Raw genomic sequence first — 27,600 nt, 5'->3', positions numbered from 1 at the left:
GTGGGCAGCGCGGTGCGAAGGGACGGAATCTTTCGCGGCTGAGTGTATGTGATAGGTGTTTTGGGGGAAAAACTATGACGATGGCTCCGTGTTAGTGTGCGTGGATCATGAACCGCAGACCAGAGTGTGAAGTTCAATTGTTCCAAAGCTTTGCCCGTCTGTCGCAGGTGTTTGGTAGCAGACAACATTTGGTGTGGGATCTCACCAATCAGTCCCGGGCAGTAGCTCTTCGTACTGCTGCTTGCATCTAATACCGTGCATGTTTGGGGTTGTTTCATACAGTGTGGTTTCGTTCAGGTAGATGCAGTGTTAATATAATTCTCGTTTGCAAATAAGAAAACCACAAGAAAGCAACAAAACGCTATGCACCAAAGCACGGACGTGTAGTGTGTGGGGAACTGATATATGTGCGTGTGCTGGTCTGTGGATGCTTGTGTTGGCATTGAGTTGGTTTCCCGGCTAGTACGTACTAGATCGGAACCTGTAGTGCAGCGGCGCTTATCGAAGCAACCCATCTGTCACGCTGGTAAATTATTTATGTATTCCGAGTGCGCCATACCTCAATCGGTCGGAGCACGATTGAACATAGATAGAGGCACCTAATGTATCTATGTTTAATGCAATCGATGAGGTACCAGCGACCACGTCGAACGTTAGCAGAGGCTGGCGTCTGACTTTTTCTCGATGATGCCAGCTTATCAGCAAGCTGGTGACATTAGGCTGCGGTGGTGTGCGTGTTTCGTGCAGTGCGAGCTCCGTATGTTGAGTGTGTTGTGTGATGTTTGACTGCTGCGTAAGCGTAACCGAGGCTAGAGAAATACGCAAACATATTCCGTGATATCACACAGAGCATGGGCGCTGTGCTGAACTGTGGCTCCGCTTCTTACCCCCATCTTACCCTACCGACCGATGACGACATCGTTATCTGGTGATAACGTCCACCACCATCGTAACGTCAGTGAAGCGTGTTGGTGCGTCAAGTGAAACGTGTGTTTTTACTGCGTTACAACACAATGACACATGTCGAGGCAGGGGCAAACAACACCCGTAATCGATAGCTTACGAAACGGTGGCAAATAATTGTTCGATGAAGAATGATGAAAAATTCAGATTGAAGCGGCCGCTTCTCCCGTGGTTTGGCGTTTTGTATTGGCGTGTGACGTACGCAACATTCAGCATACAAAAATAGCCTACTGTTTTGACAGTTTCTCTTCTGACGTATACATTTATAGTTTCCCCGAGCAGTACGCGAGCCGCGAGAGTGGAAAACTGTTCATTCACAGGATGCTTTACGCGAGAGCGAAGGGTTGTCGGTGCTCGTGTTGGGGAGAAAGAGAAACAACAGTGGTTGGGAAATCGGATGAGAAAGAATAGGCTGATGTACGTAAAGCAAAAAATACGGTACACTCACAAATACGCGCAAGAGTGGTTATTAAAACAGGCTGTACAATGGTTAAATGTGGAGGAAGAAAAAAAATAGAGCACAAATGAGTGGAATCGAGTTTAAGAGAAGAAACAGCACGGAACACAATTTTCCCGATTGATTTTTCATGCCGCACAGTTGGCACTGCTGGCACTAGAAAACAGTTTTCCATTTCTACACATTATGCATGCCGTATGTGTCATTTTTAGGCCTCATGCCTTGGTTGCATGGCCATTTACAGTGGGAAATTTTCTTTCATTTTCCTTAGTATCGTAACGCAATCTCGGCATCCATTCCTACATGCCTTGAGTGACGTAGGTTGTGCGGCTTTGCAAGTCTTTGAATGTTTCACTCTCTCTATCTCTCTCTCTCACTTGATGCTCCTTTTGCAGAAGTGGGCGCATATTCCTCTCATTCATGTGCGGTGAAGTTTTCCTTCCCATTGCACGTGTACGCGTACGCTGGTGTGAGTGTGCAAAAGTTATCCGGCACAACATACAGGTCTAGCAGTCGGTTGGCATGGAAAATCCTAGCGACGCCGCGTACGCGATATAGGACACAATTTTCCTCGCGTTAGTAATGGTAGCGCTCTGCGTATCCAACTGTTGGTGTATGTGCGCGTGAAGTGTTTACGACGATTTGACATTTGGAGTAGCTGTGAGTGGGCCGTAGTTTGCTGAGCCCACCGGTGCTTTTTGGATGACAGAAACTGAACTGTCTCGTAAGTTTGATCTGGATTGAATTTATCAAATCTTCTCGTCACTCACTGTTCTTTGAATCCAATTCAGGTAGTTATGGCAGAATCCCGAACAGATAGAACGTATCGTGTCGTACAACTTATTGACGTTTTACGACCCATGAATTTTGTTAATTGTGTCTTTGTTTTGAATTGGAATAGTGATTATGGCGTAGGATTGATGTTAGTATTTTTTTATTGCAGTAAACACAGTGTCATAGAACGCTCTTCATATGAATTTACAAATACTTTGATTGGTCGGGTATTTTGATGAATTTATAATTCTACCAACGTTATCAGAATTGAGCAACTCTTCTAATCGAAAAGACTCAAAGAGTGTACAAAGATCGTTCTTCTTCGGATGCCACTTCGGTAGAGGATGTCAGGAAGTACGGTAGAGGAATTCAGCATCTTGGACCGTCTTCAACCAATCCACCTTATTGGTTCTAGGCAGTTTGTTAAAGGACATGAACGAACTTTTTATTAAATCCGTCGGGACATTCGACATCTCGTGTACAAGAAATCATAAATTTCAAAACTTATGCAGCAGCAAATGTTAGACCAGGAAGCCGAATTCTATAGTCTTGTCGTGAAATATCTCGCAGTCGAAGAAGCAGGTTGTTAAGCTAACAAGTTACAGGGCATTGTCACCTAATGCTTGTATTGTTAATGACATAAGTAAAACATGTGCGCAGTTTTTCATTATCCAGCAATTCAATTCCAGTTCTAACCTCAATAATATCAAAGCTGAAGACGTACAGTCTATAGAATACTAATTATCCATAAGACCAGTTCGCTCGAAATGTCTTACTTTTTCATTGATGCTTAGGCACTGATCGATCGAGCCACTTCCTTAAGTTGTGGATGTTTAAACGGTACCATCAAGCGCTTAATTATGATTTGAAGAGTTGGTTTTTACCGTCGGTACGCAAATGATGCCTGCACGGACGATGTTCCTCATTACCGATAATCCGTACAAAAAAAAACAAAAAACAAAAACGATAATTATGAATGAACGCAAATCAATTCGGTTACACGCTACACCGCCGCAAACGAAATGATTCGATTCGTTCGCGTAACGTTTCATAATTTCATCATTTTGCTGATGAAATATGTAATCGTTTCGTATTCGGTCAGAAGGTCGATCGTGGGGGTTGTGCAACGGGAGCGTTGGGAGCTGAAGATGTCCGACGGACTAATGGCTCATCGACGAATGTCCTGTTTGGCCCAGTTCTTTTCCGCCTCCTGGTGCCTGGTCAGGTTTGAACAGTTTACTCCTCCCACAAAAAAAAAACAAGCATTCCGGAACGCATCAATCATAGCGGAAAATTTCCCATCATTACACCGCCGTTCGCCGTCCCATCGCTTCCAAGTGATTCCGGGCGTTCGATGGAGCTATCATATCGGCTACCAGAAGGCCACCCCGAAGCGGATAAAATGTCTTCGTCTTTTTTTGTTGCTGTTGTTTAGCTGCCGTCATTAGACGGTGTTGGCAATTGGAAAGTTCTGAAGCGTTCTGATAGCATCCGGGGAATTTGGATGGTGTGGGGGGAGGTGGGTGGTGGTGGTTGGGACATTTTCCGATGGCACATTTCGGTTTACCGGGCATTTTACTGACGTCAGTAGGCGCTCGGTTAAATGAGAGCATGAGGCACAATTATACCACCGTCTAGACGCATCCATACTGTCTGTCGCAGCGGCACACGCACGTACACCCGGAAAGTGCCGTGTTCGCTACACAGAAACACACAGCAGAAGCTGCCATGCGGAGTGAAATATCCTTACGCATTTGCTTCCGATCCAAACGCAACTTTGGCTTTGGCCAAACCAAAAACCATGGCGGAACCACTCAGTGCACCACTCACTCACTGAGTGATCGAAGAACAAACGCGGACGGCAAATCTTCGTTCGATGGTGGCGTTCATGCTCGCAAGGCTCGCACGAAAACTCCTACGTACGATCCACCGTGTGGTGGGTGGGTGTCCGTTCCGAAAGCGGAAACTACCCTCCCATCCGAGCGGAATCCGAAACGGCGCATGTCACAACGAGTCACTCAGTGACTCGTTCGGCACCGTTCCGTTCCGTTACAGGTCCGTTCGCATCCTTACGGCCAGGAGACGAGTTCACTAGGGTACGGTGCCACTGTGCCATAAATGTGCGTTTTGTTTACTCCCCTTCCCGCGAGGCCGATCCTTTGCTTGCACCCCAACACGAACGTTCGGTGCTGGTACGGCACTGAGTGCCCCGAACGCGGCATCGGTTTTGCTCCATCGGCTAGGTCCATCGGCAACCAGGATGGCCGAATAAAACGCAGCCCACGCTGGTGTTCTGCGGTCAATTCGTGTCGCTTCGTTTCAGGACAAGTTGATCGCAGTAGCGAGACGGAACGTTTTTTTTCGCCGGCGTCGACAGTGAGAAAACAGTACCAGTAAGGCTACGGCTTCGAGCCCGGGTGTGCATTCGAAGGCGCTGCGGGAAAAAAAACACACGCACGCACTGTCCATTTGTGGGTGTGAAGGTGTGCGTAGGTGATGGGAAAATCATCGACGAGTTGCTGAAAATTGCTTACCCCCCCCATAATACGTGTATATTCGTAACCTTTTCTACCTGGCGATTATCCGTGTGCTTGTTAAGTTTGTGTACCGCCATTACCGCTAGAGTTTATCGATGTGCTTTGAATTAGCCGCTTGATTGTTGAAACAAAACAGAAACTAATGCTACTATTTCTATCAACTGTTAACGTTATCGTTATTCGTGTTTAATCGAACTGGTGTTGATGATGGTCTCAGGCGGCTTCGGTGTGTGAAACGGACGTTCGAAAGTGTTCGAAAGCTCAATACTAATATCCCGGTACATCTAGGGCCACTTTTCCTTCCGCATACGCAGCTATACGCCACTAACTGTGGGTGCCCGTGTGGTATATACGTTCGGTTTTTTGGTGAAGAACACTTAGTGCACCCGGAAAGAGTGATCCAGCGTTTGGTGAATGTTGATGCGTATCGCAAGCAAATCGTGTTGTTATGAGCGTGATTATTGACCGTGAAGTAATGTAAGTAAGTGTCCCATCGGTATGTGGATGCGTGAAATTTTGCGTAAAACCAAATTCAACCAAAGCGTATAACATAACAAAGTGTGTGTGTGTGTGAGTATTGTGTGAACTGCGTGTTCTCGTCGCGTTGGTGTGTGTCCATCGTACTCGTTCGGCATTAAGTGAAATACGTGAAAGTTCTTAGTCAGTACGAGCCTTGTACAAGATCGGTGCGGTGTTACTGTAATTGTATCGAGTGTTTTTCTTCGTGAAGATTGTAATTGTGACTTGTAACCACACGATAAGCGTGTTTACCGATTCCGGTATCGTCAGGAGGGCCGCATAGCCGCGTGGGTAGTTGGTCGTCCCGTTCTGCTGGTGCGGGAAACGGAACGGAGCGATGGGTGATTTTCTCTACTCCAGCTCTGTTCTTGCGAACGAGTCGTGCGTCGCTAATCCGTCGCTGCTCGACACGCTCAGCATCAACAATCTGCTGAATATCAAGCATTTGGCGGGTACGTCTGGGCCCGACATGGCCGGCACGGGCATCACGGACAGCTTGGGCACGATCGGCGAATCCTCCTCCTCGTCGTCCTCGGTGTCGATGGGAGAGCGCACCAAGACCAACGGTAACGGTGGCACCGGTTCCAAACTGTCCGCCAGCGGTGGATCGTCCGGTGCGCTGTCGCTAGGCGTTGCCACCGGCGGTTCCGGTGCGTCCGCCGTCGATGGACCGGGAGGGCTGCTGATGGCATCGAGCGTTGCTGCGTCCAGCTGCGGCGTGGGAGGTCTTTCCTCCGTGTCCAACATCATCACAACGGCCATGTCGTCGGACGGTTGCTCATTGTCGTCTGTGTCGGCCGCACGCGAACTGTCCATGGCACTGAGCTCGGCCGCAGCAGCCGGCAGTGTCGGCGAGGCGACGGTGACTTCATCGCTGCTTAACGGTGGCAGCATTACATCGCCCTCGATAGTGAACCTTGGCGGGCACGGTGGCGTAAATGGGATGGGAAACAATACCGGCAGTAGCGCCAACGGTAACCACAACAGCACAGGTCACAGCCACAGCAATAATGGTGGCAGTAGTGCTAGTAACAGCTCTGCCATATGCGTGAATGGGAATGCTGGTGGAAATCAAAACAGCGCCAACAACAATCTGCTCCTGGACAGCGGAACCGATCAGCTGCAGCTGCAGTCTGTGGCTGAAGAGCTCAGCCTGAAGGCGACCGATTTGAGCTGCCTCGGTGTTACGGCCAACCTAATGAATGGATCATCGCACATTGGCTCCTGTCTAGCTCCCAGCGGGCTCGGGTTCGGCACCTCTCCAGACCATTCCAGTCCATGGTCGACGGGCCCGGATGAAACGTCGTCCGGACAGGGCAGTGCCGGTGGGGCTCACCTATCAATGAACGGGTTGGGAGCGTTCCAGAACTTCTCGAGCAATCTCTACAGTGGTGCCGTCGTGGCGGCTGCCGCAGCTGCTGCAGCCGCAGCTGCTCAGCAGCAGCAACAGCAACAGCAGCAGCAGCAGCAACAGCAACAACAGCAGCAGCAACATCAGCAACAGCGCCGTGCCATAACGGCGTCGCATGGTGGTTTCCCCAGCCATCATCACGGTATCTCGCCCAACGGTTTATCCGTGCATGGTAATGCAATGTTGCAGCAGCAACAACAGCAGCAACAACAGCAACAACAACAGCAACAGCAAAATCAGTATAAAAATTCGTACCCTTCGTGGTCCAATCCGGGACCTTGGTCACAGCAACAGTCCACCCAACAGCAGCAGCAGCAGCAGCAGCAACAACAGCAGCATCATCAGCAGCAAGTGCATCAACATCAGCAGCAGCAGCAAAGCTCGCTATCCTCCTGGAACCGTGGACGTTCCGTGTCGAGCCTCAACTCATCCGGGCTCGGTCCGAACGGATTGCACTCGCGCAAGCCGCCACATCAGTCCGGCAATCAGTCCCTCTCGCCGTACGGTATCGGTAACGGTAGCCACCTGCAGCAATCCCACCATCACCAGCAGCAACATGCGCATCAGCAACAGGGCATGCAACATCAACATCATCAGCAACAGCAGCAGCACCATCATCACCCGTCGCATCATCAGTCGAACGCACTGCAGCCGTTACAGTCGAACCTTGCCAACTCGCCATCACGCTACAGGCGCAGCACTTCGTCGATTCCATTCCCGAACAAATCGTCCCTCTCTATATCGGCCACGGGCACTGTTGGTGGTGGTGGTGGTGTAGGAGGCAGCGGGGTTGTTGGTAGCGGTGGCAGTGTAGGAGGCATTGGTTCCGGTGGCTTTCCCGGGCCACTCGACGTGGTGTCGGGCATCGATGAGAATCGCGATCCATTCCTTTCATCGTATCAGGTGAGTGAGTCGTTTACCACTGAATGCTTTGTTTGATCGTTTTACTTTATTGCACCACACACTCGCACACGCCACGCGATTTGTTGTCATGCATTACGCAAAGGTATGAGCGCAACGGTACTAAGACGCACTAGGCGCATGTCAATCTAACGTAACGTAACGGGATTGAGTAATGCATCCCCCATTAACCCACCCACCCATCCCGAATGGCTTTGGTGTTCGGTGGGTGGGTGCAAAAAGAGGCCATTTTTAGCTTGTAACAACACTTGACCTTGAAACATTACGCTACAACGATCGTGGGAGCCAGTTTCGAAGGGAAGGGCATCGCCCATTTTCCCGGCGGTGGAATTGTACCGTTTCGGGTGTAAGAATACACATCAAGCCAGCCAGCCAGCCAGTGTGCCACCGCCTCTCGCTTCTCGCACCCTTGTTCCACGTGACAAGCGTGTTACAAGCGAAAGTGTGCGGCCAGTAGCGAAAGTAACCGTCGATATAAATTGTTTTGGATTTATTTTTACCACTCACCGTTTCACCGGTAGGGCGAGTAGAACAAAGAAAGAAGCGAACTCCCGTCGGGAGTTGGCTGTCGGCTGCCAAAAAGACGCACACCGCTTGAGAACGTGTGCCGTTGGTGGACGGTGTTCATTAACCGTCCGTCGGTTTTTGAAACGGCAAGGTCGGGGAGGGTTTTTTTTTTCTCTGCCTTCTTTTATCTGTATCCGATCCGATAGATTGTTGTCCTCACTGCTCGCTGTGTGGTTCTTTGTCGCTGTTGTTACCTGTACGTTCACGATAGGCTCTAAGGCACGACAATGTGTGTGACGCTCGCCATAGTGAGCAGTGAGCAAACTTTTGTTTAAGGTATGATGCGATGTTTTTCGGTTGATGTCGCTGTAGCAAATCATTGTTCGACATTAGACTGATCATGTACAAATTAGTGATGTCATGTTACTTAACTCCTGTCATCCATCGTCACCTCGGGTGAGATTGGACGTCACACGTGTTTTACAATATCCCTTGTAGCTCTAACAAAGACGGTAGCAAACATTCGTTATACCCTACGTTACGCGTTACGTTATTCTCGCAGTTCTTCTTGGGGAGCAACACTTGCTTGAAACAAATCTCTTTATTCAATATATACATACAAATCTCTTGCTTCTTGCTTCTTATACAAATCTCTTGCTTGAAACAAATCTCTATTTATGGAAGTTAGAACATAATTGATATAAAATTTCAAGTAATCGATTTTTGCTTGATAAAAAAAAATCAAGTATGAAATGTATAGGGATTAATGAATCAACCTGATAGATCATCATTCAAATGTAACTTGTAACTTGAACCCTAAAATTAATTGATAATTAATCAAAAATTACAAAATAATTTCGCTCTCGTATGTTATCCTCTGCTTCTAATAAGCTATCTTCCTGTTTTCTTTTCGCTTTTTCTTTTTCTTCTCTTTTTCTTCTATTTACTCTGTTTTGTGAATTGTTCATTTCCTCTTCTATTTGTTTCCTTCCTTTTTGTCTTTCCGGTTTAGTTGTACACGCTTGTTCCTGCAGTTTTCTTAATTTCTTCTTTTCGTTGTAGGGTTTAGTTTAGGACCACTTTAGTTTTTAAAGTAAGAGCTTATAATAAAAACTTCATTATTGAAGCTTTAGTTACATTTTGGGATATTATATTGGGTGCTAAATTTCACAAAATTCATCAATAACGATCAACAATAAATGAGATTCCAAGCCAATCAATAACGATCCAAAATGATTGTTGGTCAATTTGTATTTACGTTAATATATTATGTCAATATTTGCGAAACCCCTTGCGTTAACCCCAATGGAAACGCCACAGCCTTATTTGGGCTCAAACGAGAGGGCAATTAAATTCTCAAAAAAGCACTGATATTACTCATGCAGTGGGCTCATCAGGTGTTTGGCGAAGGTTGCTTAATTTAAATCGCCTGCACAAGCAGCACATTAAATCTTGCAACCGTTGCAAACGCGTCCGCTTTCCAAGTATCAACCACCGTGATCCCGATGCTGCTTTCGGTACATCTGCAAATGATGACACGCGAGTGGGTTAACTCGGGCGGAAGGTTTGTGTTTTTTTTTGGGAAAAGTTTTGTCTGTCATTTGGAATAACGTGACAGGCTGTTGCAGGCAGTACCGCATACGGTCCCGTAAATAAAATGCGTTTACCATTAATCGCCACCGGTGCGGGTGAATCCACCCGGAAAGCGCCCCGATAACACGTTCCCAACGGTTTGATGTGGAAAGTGGACACATAAAGTGTCCATTACGGTTCCGAGTAAAAATTTATGAACCTTACGGTGATACTGCACCGGGGCCGAGGCTAATGAACGTTGACCAGTTGGTTAAGAACTGATTACAGGAAGTGTGAAGTAACAGGCGACAATCATTACGATTCGTTAGCTAATTAATTGGACAGAATTCTTTCATGATGCATTGGTTACGGAAAGAGTGATGATTTGCACGGCACTGTTGTACCAGGCACACTATAAAACGCAATTTTTTACAATTGAGAAATCCTACGGACTGTCGCAAGGAAATAAATAAAATAAGAATGAAATTGTAACGAATTCTAGGAGATCAAGATGTTTATATTGTGTACAACAAGGAATTTTTGCAACGACATTTCTATCAACAAACGAAATTTTAAACAGACGTTAAGATTTATGTTATGGAAAAGATTTACAAGAGAATGAAACCATCAAAACCAGACCGAAGAACAAATGAACTCTGCTCACTAGAAGCAAAAAACTGCCGACGGGTGGTCGCTGTCAGTGTGATGGCAGCGAAAACGACAACGGTTGATATGGGCTGGAGTTAAAGCGTAACGCGGCTTCCCAAATATGTTTGAATCGAAGCAAGCCGTTACAATGGGTGAAGCATTGTGAAGGAAACGGCGATGGAATAAAGACCCCACAAACGATACGGCGGCTCGTGCCAGAGTGGCGTGAGGTTCCAGAGTGGCCCACATTTTCTTTTGCCATCCGCCATCTTGGGTTGGAACGATAAACGAATGGTCCACACTAACCACGCCGCTAGGTTTCTTTCTTGTGACGAATGTTCGCAGAGGTAAAGCGAACGGTTTCCAAATCGGGGTAGGCTATGGATTTTATAAAAAAAAAAGAACCTGGTACACAACGATGCCTTCACATACCGGCACGTTCACTTCCTAGCCGGTGAGCAATGAGCATAATGTGGGTCCAGGATAATGACGTCATTAAAAGCATCTTTTTGACCTACTTTTCATTTGCATCATTCGAGTTCCCAACCGACAGTGCACGCGGCGTCACGTTGGAGCATGCTGCTGTGGTGGTGAAGAAGAAAAAAAAAAGAAACAAAAAACACACACACACACACCGTGTCAGAGAAGAAATAAAACACACTGATTGTGTTGGCTGCTATACGTGGCAATGGCAAACCTCGATCGCACTCCGAAGCCCACGCGTACTGTCGCGTGGTGTGAGTGTGCGCAAACCCGATATTATCCACCCCCGGTTTGGAGCTAGGCTTTGGTTTGACGGTGTCGTGTGGGTATTAATGGCGTTCGGTGTAGGCGTGGGAATGCGCCCGGTTGCTAGCAACATTCGTTGGTTTCGTTCCGAAGTGCTCGGTTTGGTGACTTGGTGTGTTTTATTTTCACTCTCTCTCTCTCTCTCCCTCTTTCTATTCGTACAGTATGTTACACTGTTCAGCACGAGCAAAGGCTTCGAACGATTGAGTTTTTCCGTAGTTTTTTCTTCGCGCGTTCTTCATTGGCTTCGTTTCCTGGAATGGAACGACGGTGGCTCCGTTCGATGATGGTGACATTTGACGTTTCCGATCGGATGGCTTACGGGAAAGGATGGTATTCCTCGACAGCCCGCGTGTGGTGTGGATGGAAACTACCTCCTCTAGGAGTAACAGTGCAAAAAAAGAAGAATCATGAAACTAAGCCCAGAAAAGAGAATGAGCACAGGGCGTTAGCAGAGTGTGAATTAATGGAATGTAGTGTCATTCGGTGAATTCGATCGTAGCACATATGTAACTAACGTCTGCACTTGCTCAGGTAAAAGTGAAGCGTTTGTGTGGGTGCTTTTATGTTTGACGATTGTTGATCGAAATGGAGCTTAATTGAATTGATGAACTATTTCTGATTTAAAATAATCAGAATCAGATCGAAAATTTAAATATGCTGAATCGGAAAAAGAACCATAAAGCAAAAGTTACGGTAAAATGTCGATGCAAGTAAATGGTGAAACAACTCCAGCACAATCCATTGGATTCAATGACTTTGTTGAATAAATATTTGTTTGAGAAAACTGTTTCTTTTTTTTTTTGCTGCTCCGCATTTGGGGTTCTCTTCCAAAGGCACGCAGCGTAGCGAGATCGATATAAGCCCGTCGACCAATGAATGAAAGTTAAAACCCCTTAGAAGTAAAGCACAAAATGAAAACTAAAACAGCAAAAAAGGGCAACAATAAAGGAAGGCACAGAGCAGCATCGGTTCGGATGAAAAATATGTCCTACGTGGGATGATTATGGAAATTTTTCCCATACTGTTTTTTGGCCTATTGTGAGCTTTTAGTTTCGTTTCTGCAAGTGTGCAACCGTTACGGTTTGGGGTTTGTTTTATTTCCATTTCGTATGCTTTCGGTTGGTAAGCGTAAGAAAAACCTGCTCGTTTTGGGCAAGACCAATTGACCTTTCCAAACGGCCGACTTCAATTGGAATGGCAGTTCGATCCGGTAAATTTCGTAGGCGTGACAAGTTTACTTATATTTATAGAAGATAGTAACGTTTTATAAAAGACATTCTTTTAATACTAGACATTGAAATGAGAATTGACTTGAAAGATTGTTTTTTCAAATGGAGCAGATGCAAAATAGAACTTGGTTGGTGAAACAAAAATATTAAATATTTGACAGACTGTACGTAATTGCTCTAAAGTGATTTAATATTAGCTTTTAACATACGTTTTCTAACAACATATACCACATGTAAAATTGAAAAAGTGGAAAATGCAAATTACTCAATAAAAACTAAAATAAAAGCAGGGCGATACATTCTGGTTTTTATACGAAGACTTGCAAGAATTAAAGAATTGAACGATCAAGTCTGTACACGATTGAAAGATGTCATTGGAGATTCATACACGTATGACGTTAGGATGCATAGGCTGGCCATTTTAAGTTGAATGAAAAATGTTCGTTCGAGGTTCGTGTTATGAGCGGTCACATCACATTTAAGTTTTCAGTTTGGTCATCACAGTTCAATTCTGTCCCCTTGTTTCACTCTAAACAGCAAAACGCAACGGACAACCTCGATTGTTGGTCCCAATGGTTGTCCAAAGCTAGCTATGGCTCCGCCTGGTGAAGCAATGGATGGAAAAGATTTAAAATGTTAACTGGTAGGGTTTGTTCTTATGTTCTTTCGTCAACAACCGCGCGGCACCACTTGCTGCCCGAGCTACAGTAGTGAGTTGAAGGAACGCGCTGGAATTTCGGACGTTTTGGCTAAACGCGAACATGCGTGTGTGTGTGTATATGTGATGGAGAATGTCTGCATGTGGCATTGGCGTCATGGTTCGTAGTATCCTGGTCGTGTCCCCGTAATCGTCGGTCTCGCTACCATCGGGCTTGACGTCGCCAAAGCTTTCTGCCTGTTCCGTTTGCTTTGCCCGGTTGCCGGTGGTAATTTATTCACTACGTTTTCTGTCGAGTGTATGTTATTCTGGTCGATTTGGTTTGTTTCTTCGTTTTCCATCCCAGTTGGCGCTTCTGCTTACAACGGATTCTCATGTTTCTGCTACTGTTCGGTTGTTAGGTTTCGAACCCATTTCGGACAGAACTAAAACCCGCCGGTGGCTGGCGAGTGGAATGCGCTGCGAGAAAATCGATGATGAGTCGAAGCTAGCAGTCGTGCTGAACATCGAGCTCCGTTGTGCTCGATGACAGCGAGCAACGCCTCAAATTGTGTTTGAGCCGCTCTTGCACAACGGCATCGAAATGGAGGCGCATGGTGCTTCATTAAAATGTTTCGCCTTGGTCGAATGTACAACACATTTTTGTGGAGTAGTGTTCGCTATTGTGCAAACATTGTGTTTTATTTTTCATTAAAATATAAAAAAGGACATACTATAAACAAAAATGTGTAACCGGACTACTAAAGTATAAAGGGGTACTTTACGGGGTTTCTTTTTGTTGTGGATGTAGTATCTATTCCAGTTGGAGTTTCGTTGTTTTTGTTTTAGTAAAAACCAGATTATGGCATTCAAATTTGATATTCTCTAGATGGCTGGTAGACTATGACAGCGTCATTTTTCGTGGATTGAAGTTTTGCCCGTTAAATAAGTTGTTTTTATATTGTTTTCATCAAAAGCTGGCTAACTTTTTGAGGCATTAATGAAAACTTTAACAAAGGTTTTCCCATGATTTACCTATTGCCCTGCAATTTCAGTTTGTGTTTTGCTTCTGCTTAATCCTTTACACGTGTACAACGGGCGAAGCTTGTGACGTGATTGATTATCCTTAACTACATTCAAAAAGCTCCATTGAGAGCATTTTCTGTTTCAACATTTTCCATCAGTTCACCCTTCGCAGGGGCACAGAAACAAATCGATCAGTTCAGATGATCTTTATCATCGGTTTAACTTGCTGTGCGGTTCACGCTGAAAGGCACAAAAGGCTCACGATCGTTTGTTCGATAGTTGATTCGCGAGCCGTAAGACAATGGCATTCCCGGGGCATACTTGCACAATGCCCGCGCTACCGTTGCCGTTTTCACTCAGCACTTTCCGTGCGGGAACGGGACGAACCAACGGATCGGGATGGGATATTTGGTTATGTAAATTCAGCTCCCGGCACCCAGTTTGCTTTTCACTTTCTTTCCCACCGGTTGCCCGCTGGAGCCCCCATGCTGTGGTTTGTGCTGTGCTTGGGGGAATCGTTTCGGCAACGCTCGTACACGACCACCAGTTCGTTCCAACCAAGCAAATACACCGTCTTTCTGGCCAATGCTGTAAATGTGTGGAGTTTTTTTTTGCTTCGTACTGCGTGTTTCGGTGGCCTTTACCATCATTTAGGGTGTCTGCGTTGATTTTTCTGACTGACTCATGGCTTGCTTTTTTACGAACAGTCTCACATGTCACTGTTGGCTTGGTGACGTCGTCACACTCTTGACATAATGGCTGATGGCTTAGCTACTCGCTGTCTTACGTATGGCGTCGGTTCTTCTTACACAACGGATTTTCTCGCTTGAAGCTTCCGCTGTGGCGCCCGTTTGGGGTTTTTTTTTCCCCAGTTCGAACTACGCTACCAAATGGCTGCCAAGCTCACCAGCACCAGCTGTATGGTTATCGATTACAAAAAGCTTGCGCTATGTACCATCCTTCACGAGAGACCTGAATGCCCATTCGCATGATAAGTGTTTTTCGGGGAGGAAATCAAATGCATAAGTTTCCATTGCTTACCCTTACAACATGCTCTAATTACGTTTTCAGTGTGCAAATGTCTCTTTTAATTGGGGTTAACATTTTCACTGCTGGATGGAGCAACTTCTTGCCGGTTCAGATGACAATCGTAGCGGGCTCTGCCTTAGCGCTGCATGCAGCACAGCAAGCAAAGAACGAGCGTGAGGACGAAAGAATGACGAGAAGACTCCTTTTTATGGCTCTTTCGAACTGTCACTGTTTTGGGTAAATTGTCCTTCATGCGTTTACGATTGGATTTCCTTCTCTACAGAAGGGAGTTTTTGTGTGTGCGTGTGTGTGGTCCGTTGTGCTGTTCCGGATTCGGAAAATATCCTTAAAGATCTGCAAAACGAAACCCAACCGATCTCTTTCGTATTGATTCTTTCGATTCGCTTTTTCGCTTTTGTGTGGAAAGAAAGTGCCAAATGAGTCACGTTTTTGTAATTTCTGGAGAGACGCATTTTATGGCTACCCGTTCCTCGGCTCCCGAGTGCTGATCCAGCAACCGGGCAACCTATATGTGGCTCTAGATATTCGCTTTCTTTTCCCCCGTTTGTAGTTCATTCCCTTTCTTTGCGTTAAGGCCGCTACCAACGTGGCTCCTTTTTACTTTCTCCTCCTAGCCGTTAATCGGATCGTCCCAAGGTTTTTGGTTGTGTTTCGTGATTCGTGTGATGGTTGTCTGATTTTCGTTTGTGGTGCATTAGTCCCGAGGGCAACTTTCCCTTTTTTTCTCTCTCCATCATACTGGCTGGCTAATTTATACCGTGTACTTTTGGCACCGTTTCAAATGTGTGCTCCGGATTGGGGCTTAAAAGTCTCGCCGGTTGTTTTGGGGGGTGGTTGGGAGGGAAAGCGTCCACAGTCTTTTGTTCATTTTCTTACGATGTTTAATATTCCAGCCGTGATATATGTTGGAAGGGGGTGGGGTGGGGGGGGATTTTTTGTCAAGGGATTTGTCTTGTGCAATTGCTTATTGGCGGTTTATTTGCAATTCGGTACGAAGGAGGAGGTAAAAGGTTTGTGTTGCATTATCGGGTGGACTCGAGAAGCGAATGCTCTCTTCAAAGAAACCGCGGCCTATTAGGCAAGTTTCATACACCCGACGGCTCTTATAGGAAAACTCACCACCAAGCGCCACCGTTTGCCTTTGTGTGAGCGATGGTTGAATATTCTTGCCCTGGTCTTATTTAGCTTTTTGGATTTTGGTGAGGAAAAGTTTGAACGTGTTTGCTGGTGACGTGTTCCACATGAACACGAACAAATTCTGCCCCCAGAAAAAAAAAAGAATGTCAACCACAAAAACTTTTCCCGAGCTGTGGCCGAGGATGAACGTTGACAAATGTCTGACTGGAATGCTAATTGGGCGCTAGTTAAGGTGTACGTCTTTTTCTTTCGGTGAAACTTAATATCCGTTCCGAGGTATTCAAACGAATGCTGGTTTTGTTTTACAAAATATGATTAATTTAACATTTTGTTAGAAATGGATGCTGGCACCTTTTCCGTTTCGACACATATAATTATTCATAGCCAATAGTAGCAATAAATCCATTTATACAAGGATTTAGTGAGGACAACGATGTTTTTATTCTTCGAAACGTACGCACATTAATTCCCATATCGTTGCGCATGAATAAACAATTGTTAAGAAACCGAATGGATGCAAGAAAACTAAAGATACTATTGCAATTGCGATCGTTCCCATGAAATTGATTATTCCATTCTGCAAAACGTGATCTCGATTGTGTGACCTTTTTCTTCTCTGGAGCGTACCGCTCCGATTCACTCCGAATGGTCGAGCAATTTATTTTCTTCGATTTGCATATTTTGTAGCTTCCAGTGCGGTTCGTATGTGGTGCGCGGAAACCTCGCACGGAACGTCGCAACGGGGCTAATATCCCACTTTTCGATTTCGGTCGTTTGAACCTGACCACACCGAGCGCCACCGGTAAAAGCTTCGCATGAAACGTTCCGCTTTAATTTTACACTTCATTCGGCAAAGGGCAAACCGGTAGAAGATTGCTTTCACCGCGCACGAAGTGAACAATCCCCACCAGGAACATTGGCGGTTCATTTGCGGTTCATTGTGCAAACCGGGCCAATGTGCATACAGCTACCTGGTCCTGGTCGGTGCAGTATCAGAGATGGTCTGTTCGGTCGTGTAGTTCGGGTGTTACAGATTCACAAACCCACACACACACACACACACACACGCCACAGTGCTGCCAATACACGATTCATTTCGGTGTGGGTATTGCTAGCAAATTGACAAGACTCTAAGGGGGTCCGTGTATGTTCGTGCACCCCTTGAGCGTAATCGAATAGTGTCTGCAAACCTTAATTTTCTCCCGTCCATTCCAAAACGATGACTTAGAGCGTTATCATAGGTGGTGTTTTCACCGCATAAAGGAAGCGACGTGTTTGTTTCACCTCGCACTGGTGTTGTGCAATTCAATCGAGAGGGTGTTGTACCTTTACGATCCCTTTTTGTGTTTTTTTTTTGCTGCTATGCTGCTGTCCACCACGTTTCCAATTGCATGAGCACCCGAATCGACAACAAAAAAAAAGCAACCTTTATCCACACAACGATGGAGAGCGGTTCGATGGGGGGGCCGATGAAACTCAATCTACTCCCCACACTTCGACTTGCATGTTGACCGCAAGGAAACAAAATTCCACCACGCTTCCAAAAAGGGCACACGCTTAAAGTGCCTTTCTCCAAGCGTAAAGGCCATTCGATATCCGGTCCGTAGGGTGTGCTAAGTTTTGCAAGATATGAGCGTGTGAACGCAAGTCGATTGGAACAGTCGAGTCGAGGTCAAGTTATGTGATTATGATTTTCCAGGTAGCTGATTTAAGAAGAGCGACACAGGGCCACCGAACCTTTTTTTTTTTTTTTTTTGAAAAGATCAAGACGATGTGTTTCCGGCTGATTGTATCAAATTGACTGGACCGAAGTGTTCCGTTCCTCCCAATGTTTTTCGTACGTAGGTCGTTATGCTCTCGATGTTCGCGAATGGTTGTTTGAATTGAACTTATCGTGAGGTGATTAGTGCGATGAACTGTTCCTATTGATGGTGAAACAGACGTTTAATCAAAGATTCGTGGATGTTGTTTAACAAAGTGGTGGTTGGTTGTGTGCAAAAAAGTTTCTCCTATTTGCACAGTCTAGTTTAAAGTTGGAAGTAGGCAAACGTTCGTATTTACTTTGCTCTTTTCTTCCCACAAAACTGGGAGCAAAATGTGCTCATAATTGCCGTGGCTTTCAGGAGTTGAGCTACAAAAAGACCACCGCAACCACCCACTCAACTCAAGACACTGCGTGGACTCGAAGTAAAATTTTAAGCATAAAGAAAATTGGTTATGCAAAAGAATGTCGAAACAACTTTTTCGGTAAGTTGCGGAGGAATAAACACAGGGGGTTTGAGAGTTGCAATCACAACATACATTAGTGGGTGAGCACAACCAACAAAATCAGCATTCGGTTCTACCCCCCCTAAATAGGAATGCTGTAAGTGCATCTTTGGCCACGTTTTAGGGCGTCTTGGATTGGATGGCTTTTAGCGTGGGAACAAACAAAGCACTCTGGTGCGGTGCAGCATCCGAACCGTGCCACTGGTAGCAATTACTCGTGAAAGTAATCACGAATTGAATGCTTATGCCAGTGCAAATAATTGAAATTCTTTTCCACCCATTCCTTGCCGGTCGTGCTGCAAATCATACTGTGCCGAATGCTGCCTACTGCTGCAACACTGATTGCACTTTTGTGCTGCTGCTTCGTACCATTATCACCTCACGGCCGTATGCTGCTGCCGTTGCCGCCATGATACGGCAGTGAGGAACACAGACTTCTGACGATGACGATAAAGCAAGCAACAAAAAGGGCACATTTTAGGAAGTTGTATCGCAATGACACACCGGTCCAGGGCAGAAGTGAGCGAGCGTGTGGGATTGATGGAAAGATTTTTTGGCCAGCGGTGTGCGATAGCACACTATCACCATTATTTATTCACAATACTTTCCACCATCGGCGGCATTCTTACTGTGCCTGGCTAACTGGTCGGGGTTGGGGTGTACTCTGCGGAGAGCGTCCATGGGGAAGGGTTTTGTCCAAGAGTGTACGTGTTTTGTTTGTGTTCTTAGCCTCACCGGGAGACTGTCTTCTTCTAGTGATGGGAAAAATCCCATCTGACCGATCCGGATCCGCCTTGGGATCGATCCTCCGAATCCGATCCGAATCCTACTAGATTTTTCTATGATCACAAAAACAAACTCTTTGCTTTGTAAACAAAGAAAATGCATAGTGGATATATGGTAATACGACACTTTTTTCTTGAATTAAAAAAGTGGATTCACAATTGAGGTTATGTAATATAAAAAAACTTAAATTTCTTTATTTTTATTACTTAATTAAAAATTCACTCTTTTCAATATCGATTTCTGTATTACTCAACATTCATGGGATTATCATTTTTCAGCATCAGCAGATTAAATTAAGGACATCTAAAACTGTACGCTTTAGTTTTCTCAAATAGGAAACTATCTTAATTACTCAAGTTTCATTAGTAAATAATAATTATTATATTATTAATTTATGAATTTTAAACCCAACCAACATTACATCGTAGCTAAATCACACCCACCAAGAAATCCAGATCACCAAATACATTATGTGATTTTTTTTATCAATATGTTTTAAACCAAATGCATTAATTTAAAAAAATACAAACCAAAGCTATAAGAATCCAAATCCAAAACAAAATTATGCAATTATTTCTATGTCTTCCTCGCTTAAATTATGCTTTAGAAATAATATTTCAATCAGTTTATTTGAAGAGCAGCCTATTTCTTCTGTCCGTGTAAATTTGCCCTGCCTTAGAGAAAATGCGTTTACATGGAACAGAATGAAAAGGCAATAAATCACAAAATATTCGCATCCGAAAACAATCCCTACCACAGTCCCAGATTCCAATAATGACAGATCCGGATCCGGGATACTCTTGTATACTCGACAGGCAGATCCGGATCGAAAAGGATTGTTTGGGATTTCAATCCAGAGGATCCTGGATTTAGGATCGAATCCGGATCGATCCAATGAAGGATCCAGTCCCAGAATCCGATCCGATCCGATCCGCCCAACACTACTGTCTTCCCTTTATGGAACCATGCAATGTTGCAACGGCTCATCACCGCGCCGCGTTCTACAGATTCTCGAGCAGTATGCATTTATTTCCACCGCTGGTTCATTCGAATGTGCACGCCTACCACAAGTGCAGCAGCTGCTCCATGCTGCTCCATCACGCCACTGATACCGCGAGTTAAGAGATGGTGAAGTTGCTAGCATTTTGGCACATTTTTCTTTCACACCATCACGCTCCGCTTCAACGAAAAAACATGATTCGTTGGTGTCATGGACGTACTGCGAGTGTACTGCCACTTTTCGCACTGCTCCTGCCATCCTGGACAGAGGGAAGCTGAAAAACAGGCGGAAAACCGCACAAACTCTAAAAGCTTTCCACTACTTTCGCAAAATGTTTGCCGTGGAAGTTTTGAAATTGGGCAAAACTGGAAACGGCATGCGGGTATGTCTGGAGCTGTTAAGGTAGGCAAAAAAGCATGCGACTGTTATTCAATGTGCTGGAGACTACTTGTGTGGTAACAGCCATTACGGATGTTTTAGTATCTGCTTGGCTGGCTCGTTTTATTGTGTTTGTGCTTTAATAGAAAAAAAATACGTTAAGCCTCTGAACACGGTGCTTACCCGTTCTTGTGGTACGCATACTGTACGAAGAAGACATTATTGTTTCTTTTTAAAGTTGTACAACTATATACCGGACTGTTTATTTGTTATTCGAAACATATGCAGGCAGTCCCCGAGATACGTTATTATAGAGGACCCGCTGTAAACTCCGTGTAATTCGAATTTCCGCCTAAGTCGAATCTTGGTGCAATTTCGTTTATACCTCAAAGTCACAGAGTCGACTTCCTTCTCCGCACTTAATTTTTTCACCGAATCAGGCAATTTTAAGAAAGAATACATTAAAATAGGTTAAAAACAAATGTTTTATGTGACAAAAAAGGTATTTTCGAGCAATTTTCACCTTTTTGCTTAAATTTTGTGCTATAAACTGACGCACCTGTCAAATTTCCAAAAACCCCGTATCTCCGAATCCGCGTATAAGAGGATCCGCGTATCTCGGGAACTGCCTGTACTCTTTTTGTGTTTTGAACAGCGATTTGAACTGTAACTCAATAGCAATACGAGTGCTCTTCGATTTTATTTTCTTCAATTGTTTGATTTTATGGCTCAAATACTAACCTATTCAGCCATTAATTAACTAAATCCTAATAAAACACAACTTGAAGTAGACTTCCTGGGCAAGTTTTACTTGTTTGTAATATTAATGGGTATTGTTTTGCGCACTGTGCAAATGACCTACGTTCAGAAGCCATTGTGTCTAACTGTCACTTGCATAAACGAAACGAACAGAAGCAAATCTTATCGGCTTATCCATCATTAAAATGTTTGTTTGTGTTGAATAATGAAGCAGCGCTGGCTTTGTTGTCGAGGAGGTTTTAATTCATTTAAACGCTCACGTTAGTGAACGGTAGATCTGCATCGTTCGCTGGATGACGCTGCGTGTAATCGTTTTACCATGAATGAAAGCTTAGGCTCGCACGCTTCTTGAACACTGTCATTGCCTTTCCCCTAGCACATAGCCATAGCGCTGTGCATACGCTCTAGGAAATGTGCTTTGAGCGGGGATGGTTTTGCTGTGAGAACGCGCAAGCAAATCATGCTTGCAATGAAGTAGAAGCGGATTAATCTCACAGCTGACTGGGTTGCGACTTTAAAGCTGAGAATGGCAGGAAAGAAAGCAAAGCACCCGCGCCGCTACCCATCTCGCTTGCAGCTCGGCGAATGAAAGCGTAAGCATAAAAGTAGCACCACACTACCCCCTGCTACACGTTTCGTCTTGCTTTCCAATCTACCCATTTAAACAAAGTGATGTGGTATTACTTAATTCTCGTAATGGAACCGATAAGCTGCGTCTGTCTTTCGTCTTACCGAATCAGTCCCATCCATCAACTCAGAGCCTGGTCGTGGTACGGTTTGGAATGTGGTGACCACCATCAAACGAGTCGTCGTACTGCCGCCATACTCGATACCGGCGTTGTGAGCGGTCCGTACACTGTGCACCACATACTCAGTACCGCTGTCGCCATGCAAGTTCGCTTGGGACGTAAAACGTCATTGGTCGGTGGATAACGAAGCTGTTTAAACTTTACTTTGACGTAGGAAGTAAATTGATTGGCTCCGTTCGCCACCGCCAATTCGGAGGCAGCGTTAGCAACCTCGACGAGGAAATGGCTGCATCATCAGGGATAACGAATCGAACTATGTGTCGCTCGATCGGGCTGCCAGCGGGATTTGCCCCTGGCCGTTGCGTTGTATTTTCGAGCAACTTTAAAGCAAGCGAAAGGAAGCCAAAGATTTCGTGCGGTTTGACCGGGCACCGCGTGGAAACCGATGAAAAGAAAAGAAGTTCGGCACGTCTGCCTGCCTGCTGGATGGTACGTGTGCCTGCTGCTGGTAACGCTGACTGACTGCCGGTTTTTTGGGGATGTAATTTTTCGATCCTTTTCCCGTGCGCTTCGTCCTTCGTCCGTGCTTCGTCCGAGAACGTTGCGCAGTGTCGGGGCAGACTGGCGACAAAATTTGCGACTGTAGCTGGTAGCTGAATGTGGCTAAATATATAATTTACTGCTTATGAACTGTCGCCACAAAGCGATTTTCCACTGTTGGCTGGGGTTACAGAGTGGGTACCGAAGTCAAGAACAAGCACTCCTTGCGTTACACGATAAAAAGAGCAATGAGCTCAGGATGAAAGGGGGTCGTGCTGGCGGTACTGAATCCGAGTTGATCAAATTTTAAAGAAATATTCGGCTATATGAAAGCAGCAGTTCAAGCAGTTTCAGAACGAGGGCAATACATGTCCTATATAGCGTTCCAATTTAAACACAAACGGCAACACACTTTAATGGGAAAAATCTACTTACGTTTATAAATGCATTACTGTTGCAGTGCGGTAATTGTTATTGCCAGCGTTTTAAAGTTTTCCTCCTCATGCTCTGCTGGCACGGTGCAAAGTGAGTTTGTAGTAAAAGTTTTTACTTTGCAGCTGCTTGAATAATTCAGTAAATATTTTTGTGCAGTAAATTGTGATGGGCAGCAACAATGCAAGTTATTAGAGGCGACATAAGTTTACCACGCTTCGCTGCAGTTGAATTTTTAGTTCAACACCCGGCCCGGTACACAGCAGCATAATAAGACTATCGACGCGTTACAGTGGTTTCCTTGGCAAATGAGCAGCCTGGTAACGGAGGGGGGCAAAAGAAAAGATATTATGCGTTTTTCTTGCCCTACACCGTTCAGCACTAGCCGTGGACAGAAGTACAATGGAAAATTCTGAATTCCACGCATCGACGAAAAAAAAAACGGGAACGGAAAGTTGTGCAAAATGTATTTCATCTCTGGAGACTTTTTTCCAGTCGAGAAATTTGTAACAGGGAAAAAAGAAGAGATGGTTAACATAGTTTTAGTTGGTGCTGCTTATTTGTGGTTCTTTGTTTTCATTGAAAATGGTAGAAGCGAATAAATGACCACAAAGAACACACCATGGATATTGAGCATTGAAACAAAAAAAAAGTGCTTGGTTTATTATTGTCTATAGTTACTAAAACTTTAATTTTCAAATCTTTTCTTTGCTACCACTATTGGACTAGGTTAAACAATAAGTCAAAACATTTCAATTTTATAGCACGTTTTTAAAAACCTCAAAAGTATGTTGATCATGTGCGGTATTTAAAGAGATGTCAAAAAGATTATCCAAGTTTTTTAAACTTATTTTCTTCTCTTGAAAAAATCATTTACATATTTAGTGTAAGACTATATTCAGCTTGAACATTAATCAAGGTCTGTCGTCAAACAAAGAATGCAATCCGATTTTGTAAAAATGGGAAAACAATTTTTTTAAATCAAGTTTTTAACTTGAAAAATGAGAAATATAAATTTAAATGAATGTTTGAAGAGTGATTGTACAAAATTTTTAGATTATTTAACAAATCCAAAAATGTTAAATATATTGAATTTATTTGTTTATTTACATTTTTAGTATACGTTTTAGTAGCGATTAGTCGAACTCCTGACCGAAGCTTTAGAAAAAACAAAAGAAAAGAAATCAAATTAACCCTCTTTTCCCAGGCTAACTTGACCACTCAACATGTTTGGAATGTCAGAGAATAAGCTTCCAAACGTCAAAACGCATAGTGGAAAGTGTTCATCTCACACATGCTACAAGGAATTGAATGACAATTTATAGTTATTTTATAAGGACATTCAGCATGCTTTTAGCGAAGTATGTAAGCGCTGTGAAAAAAGATCTTCTAGATCACTGTGTTGCAATCACAATAATGTGTCCATGCGACGATTAATGCAGTGGAATGGAGCAAAACGAAGAAGAAAATATAAATAACAAACGCAGCATGAACATATATCTCATAATTACAGGCAACATGCATTTGTGACATTTTTTTTATTTCCAATCTGGGAAGGGAAGAACTATTTTACGCTGAAACAAACTCACCAGCAGTCCGGTCCACTCGTCCCCTTTGATGCAATGATAATCATAATGGTAATAATGATGATATGACGATAATGGTAACATTCACAATGACGGGAAAGACAACCGTGTGCATCTATATTCAAACAACCGTCGTGCGATGGTACCAGCTCCAGTGCAATGGTGCCTGCATCGCGTCTGTTTGGAGTTGATTTTCCTCTCCCATTACCATGGCCCGTCCACCTCGCCTTTCCATCTTAATGTCTCGAACCTCGCAACGTTGAAAAAGTTGTACAAAAAAATATGTTGTTCAAGTGCCGAGTTCTTCTCCTGGGCAAGGCAGTGCATATCCTCGATGCTGCACAAATCGCTTGCAAAGTGAAGTGTTATTTGGTGAGCCATGCAGCCATATCTGGCCGGGGCATGAAGCGCCGGGTTAGGTGTGCCGAGTGGCTTCCGAGGAAAAACCTCTAAGCTCGCTAGAAAAAATGTGCGCCAAGGCGGACCAGAGCGGTGCACCAGAGCTGTTATAAAGCAATTCATTTGAGTGTAGAATGTAAAATAGAGAAACAGTGTGAGAAAAAATGCTCTACATAGTGAAACATCGGATCGGAAGGGTCTCAGTGTGTATGCGGTGAGTGCCGTGACAGTAGAATGAAGTAGAACCGGTGGGTGAAATGATGAAAGAAAAAAAACACCAGGCGCCCCCACCGCACTGTAGTGAGAAATCAGCGCCAGGTCCTTTGTGAGATGGAAATGATTCAGAAAGTGGGTTGCCGTTCGTGTGGCGTGCGAGACGAAACGGTAGGAAAACTACGTCACGTTTTGCGACGGGTGCCGCAGTAGGACGGGGAGCATGATCGAGTTGAAAACAAAACCGTAGACCGGGGCAAGTAAACGGTGTCGAGGACTAGCCGTATCGGTGGGGGAAACTTTGTCGACAAACTTCCCACACAGCAATGAAAACGGAAACGAGTGGAAATGGGAACGAGTGCGCGAACGGGAAACACACAGCGCACGGAAGGGCTTCCGAGGACAAGCGAAAGCGTGTGAGCTTTGTTGGTGACAAGATAGCGATTGTTTGAGCAAAAGTAACAAGAACCTCCTTCGGGATGGCCGGAAGCACTCTGGGGAATCCTGCCACTGAATGGAGTGGACCGTATCGGAAATGTTTCTTGCTGTGCTGCTCCGGTGCCGGCAAGAACCGTTGCTTGTTTTGCAGGCCGGAGAGCTGTAAGCGAGTGGTACGCTGGCACTGGAACTGAATGTTTACTGGTGGGGGGTTGATTTGCTTTGGCAGTGGCAAGGGGGGATGGAAGAAAGGGAAGATGCGAAAAATGCTATGATTCCCGATAGCTCTAGGTGAAAATCGAAATTTTATGAAACATCACCGAACCGGTACGGTTATTGCGATGCGAAGGTGGTTAGAATTACATTTTTCCGATGATCTTCCGCAAAGCGATACGCTGGGCGAATGTGAACGAAATGTAGAACGTGGGAGATGGTATAGCATCGTTTTAATGAACTGCTTGATCATCTGCTTGAAAGACATGTAAGACAATATCAAAAGATTGCATCCATCCGGTGCAAGGTGCAAGCGGTTGTACTTCTTGGTTGGTAAAGAGCGATGCGAAGGATATGGTGCAGCATGCATGTTGCAAGTAAAAGTGCATCGATTGTCAGTGCATACCAGTCAAGCGAACAAAGGTTTCTTTTGAAGTTGGTTTGATGGGGGCGGGTTTCGTTAATGTATGCACTACCCCGGGATAGTGTAAATGATGATACCGAGGCGGGTGCAGTGCTTTTCAGAATCGTTTTGATCAAACCGTTGACCCACTTAAAAATGTATTACAAATTCTGAAAAAAACGGCAAAAATGTGCATAATATATGGCCGCGTGTGCATTGATTACACATCCTTCTTCTCGTATATCTAATTTGTTATTCTCGTTTCTTTATTGCAGGTAAATTATTTCCCAACCATCGAGACGTGAGTGGAAAAAAGCAGCTAAGAAAAGTACGGTAAAACATTATGATTTTGTTCACATCGTTCCTAAATCTTCATTACTCATTAATGATATGGTCAGCATCGTACTCGAAATGAAATGAGGATCTATGACGATGTTTAAACCATGGACGTTTAGATTCATTCCCCCAACAATTATCCGGAAGCGGATATGTTTTTTTCGGTGGTGTATTGGTAGCCATGCCTTCACACCACAGGACCAGTCCAAAATCCCTTCCGGACCAATCCTGTATCCATACTGACAGTCCCGGTATTTGTAAACAAAATTTAAGTCAGTTTTCTTTAAAGCATGTAGATTCATTAACAACAATTATTAAGTTATCTCAATTTCACCCATTAATCGGTCTGAGTTACCCGATGGGAAAATGTACACAAAATGGGCGAAATGATAATTTTAAATAATATCAAATCTCAGTGCAGTCTGAAAACAGATATATGTTATTGCTGTTATAGATGGAGTTAGTAGAGGTGTTGCGTCCAGCAACAAAGGTCGCGTCCAGCAACCGCTTTTCTACCGCAAAGGCGACACTAATAGCTTTTTTTAACACTTTTATTCTTAAAGGAGAGTGTATCTCTCGTGTTAGGTTAAGAGAGGGAAGAGGCTAAAAAAACTTCTATCCTTGGCCTAAGCTGGTATCGAAAAAGGCCCTAGCTGTCCCTGCGCGCTGCTTTTATCTGCCCTCTCTCCCGTTTTCCCAGAACGGGAATTCGAAAGAAGAACGCACGATCCTGCTACGCAAGCGCCACCTAGCGTAAACCTACTGAACGAGGCTGCTGTTGGTTCAAATGAACCGTTGCTCGCAACAAGAGGATTTATTGAAACAACGATATTGTTTGTTTGATGAAGTACGATGCGTGGTAGATTTCTACGATCTTACAATTTTTCTAAACTCACAAAGGCTAAAGGTTACTAAGTAAT

At 44.5% G+C, this 27,600-nt stretch overlaps 1 protein-coding gene across 1 annotated transcript in view; it reads left to right on the top strand.

Annotated features, from left to right (window-relative positions):
- Window positions 1-5,587: 5,587 nt before the first annotated feature.
- LOC128310782 (neurogenic protein mastermind) overlaps window positions 5,588-27,600 on the top strand; it is a 223,654-nt gene continuing 201,641 nt past the window's right edge. Inside the window, exon 1 of the mRNA XM_053047501.1 lies at window positions 5,588-7,564. Coding sequence (XP_052903461.1) covers window positions 5,588-7,564 — 1,977 coding nt within the window. The remainder of the gene's footprint in view (window positions 7,565-27,600) is intronic.

The sequence above is a fragment of the Anopheles moucheti genome, chromosome 2 (genome assembly GCF_943734755.1).
Source record: "Anopheles moucheti chromosome 2, idAnoMoucSN_F20_07, whole genome shotgun sequence".
Classification (NCBI taxonomy): domain Eukaryota; kingdom Metazoa; phylum Arthropoda; class Insecta; order Diptera; family Culicidae; genus Anopheles; species Anopheles moucheti.
This window is presented reverse-complemented; position numbering and strand designations above follow the sequence as displayed.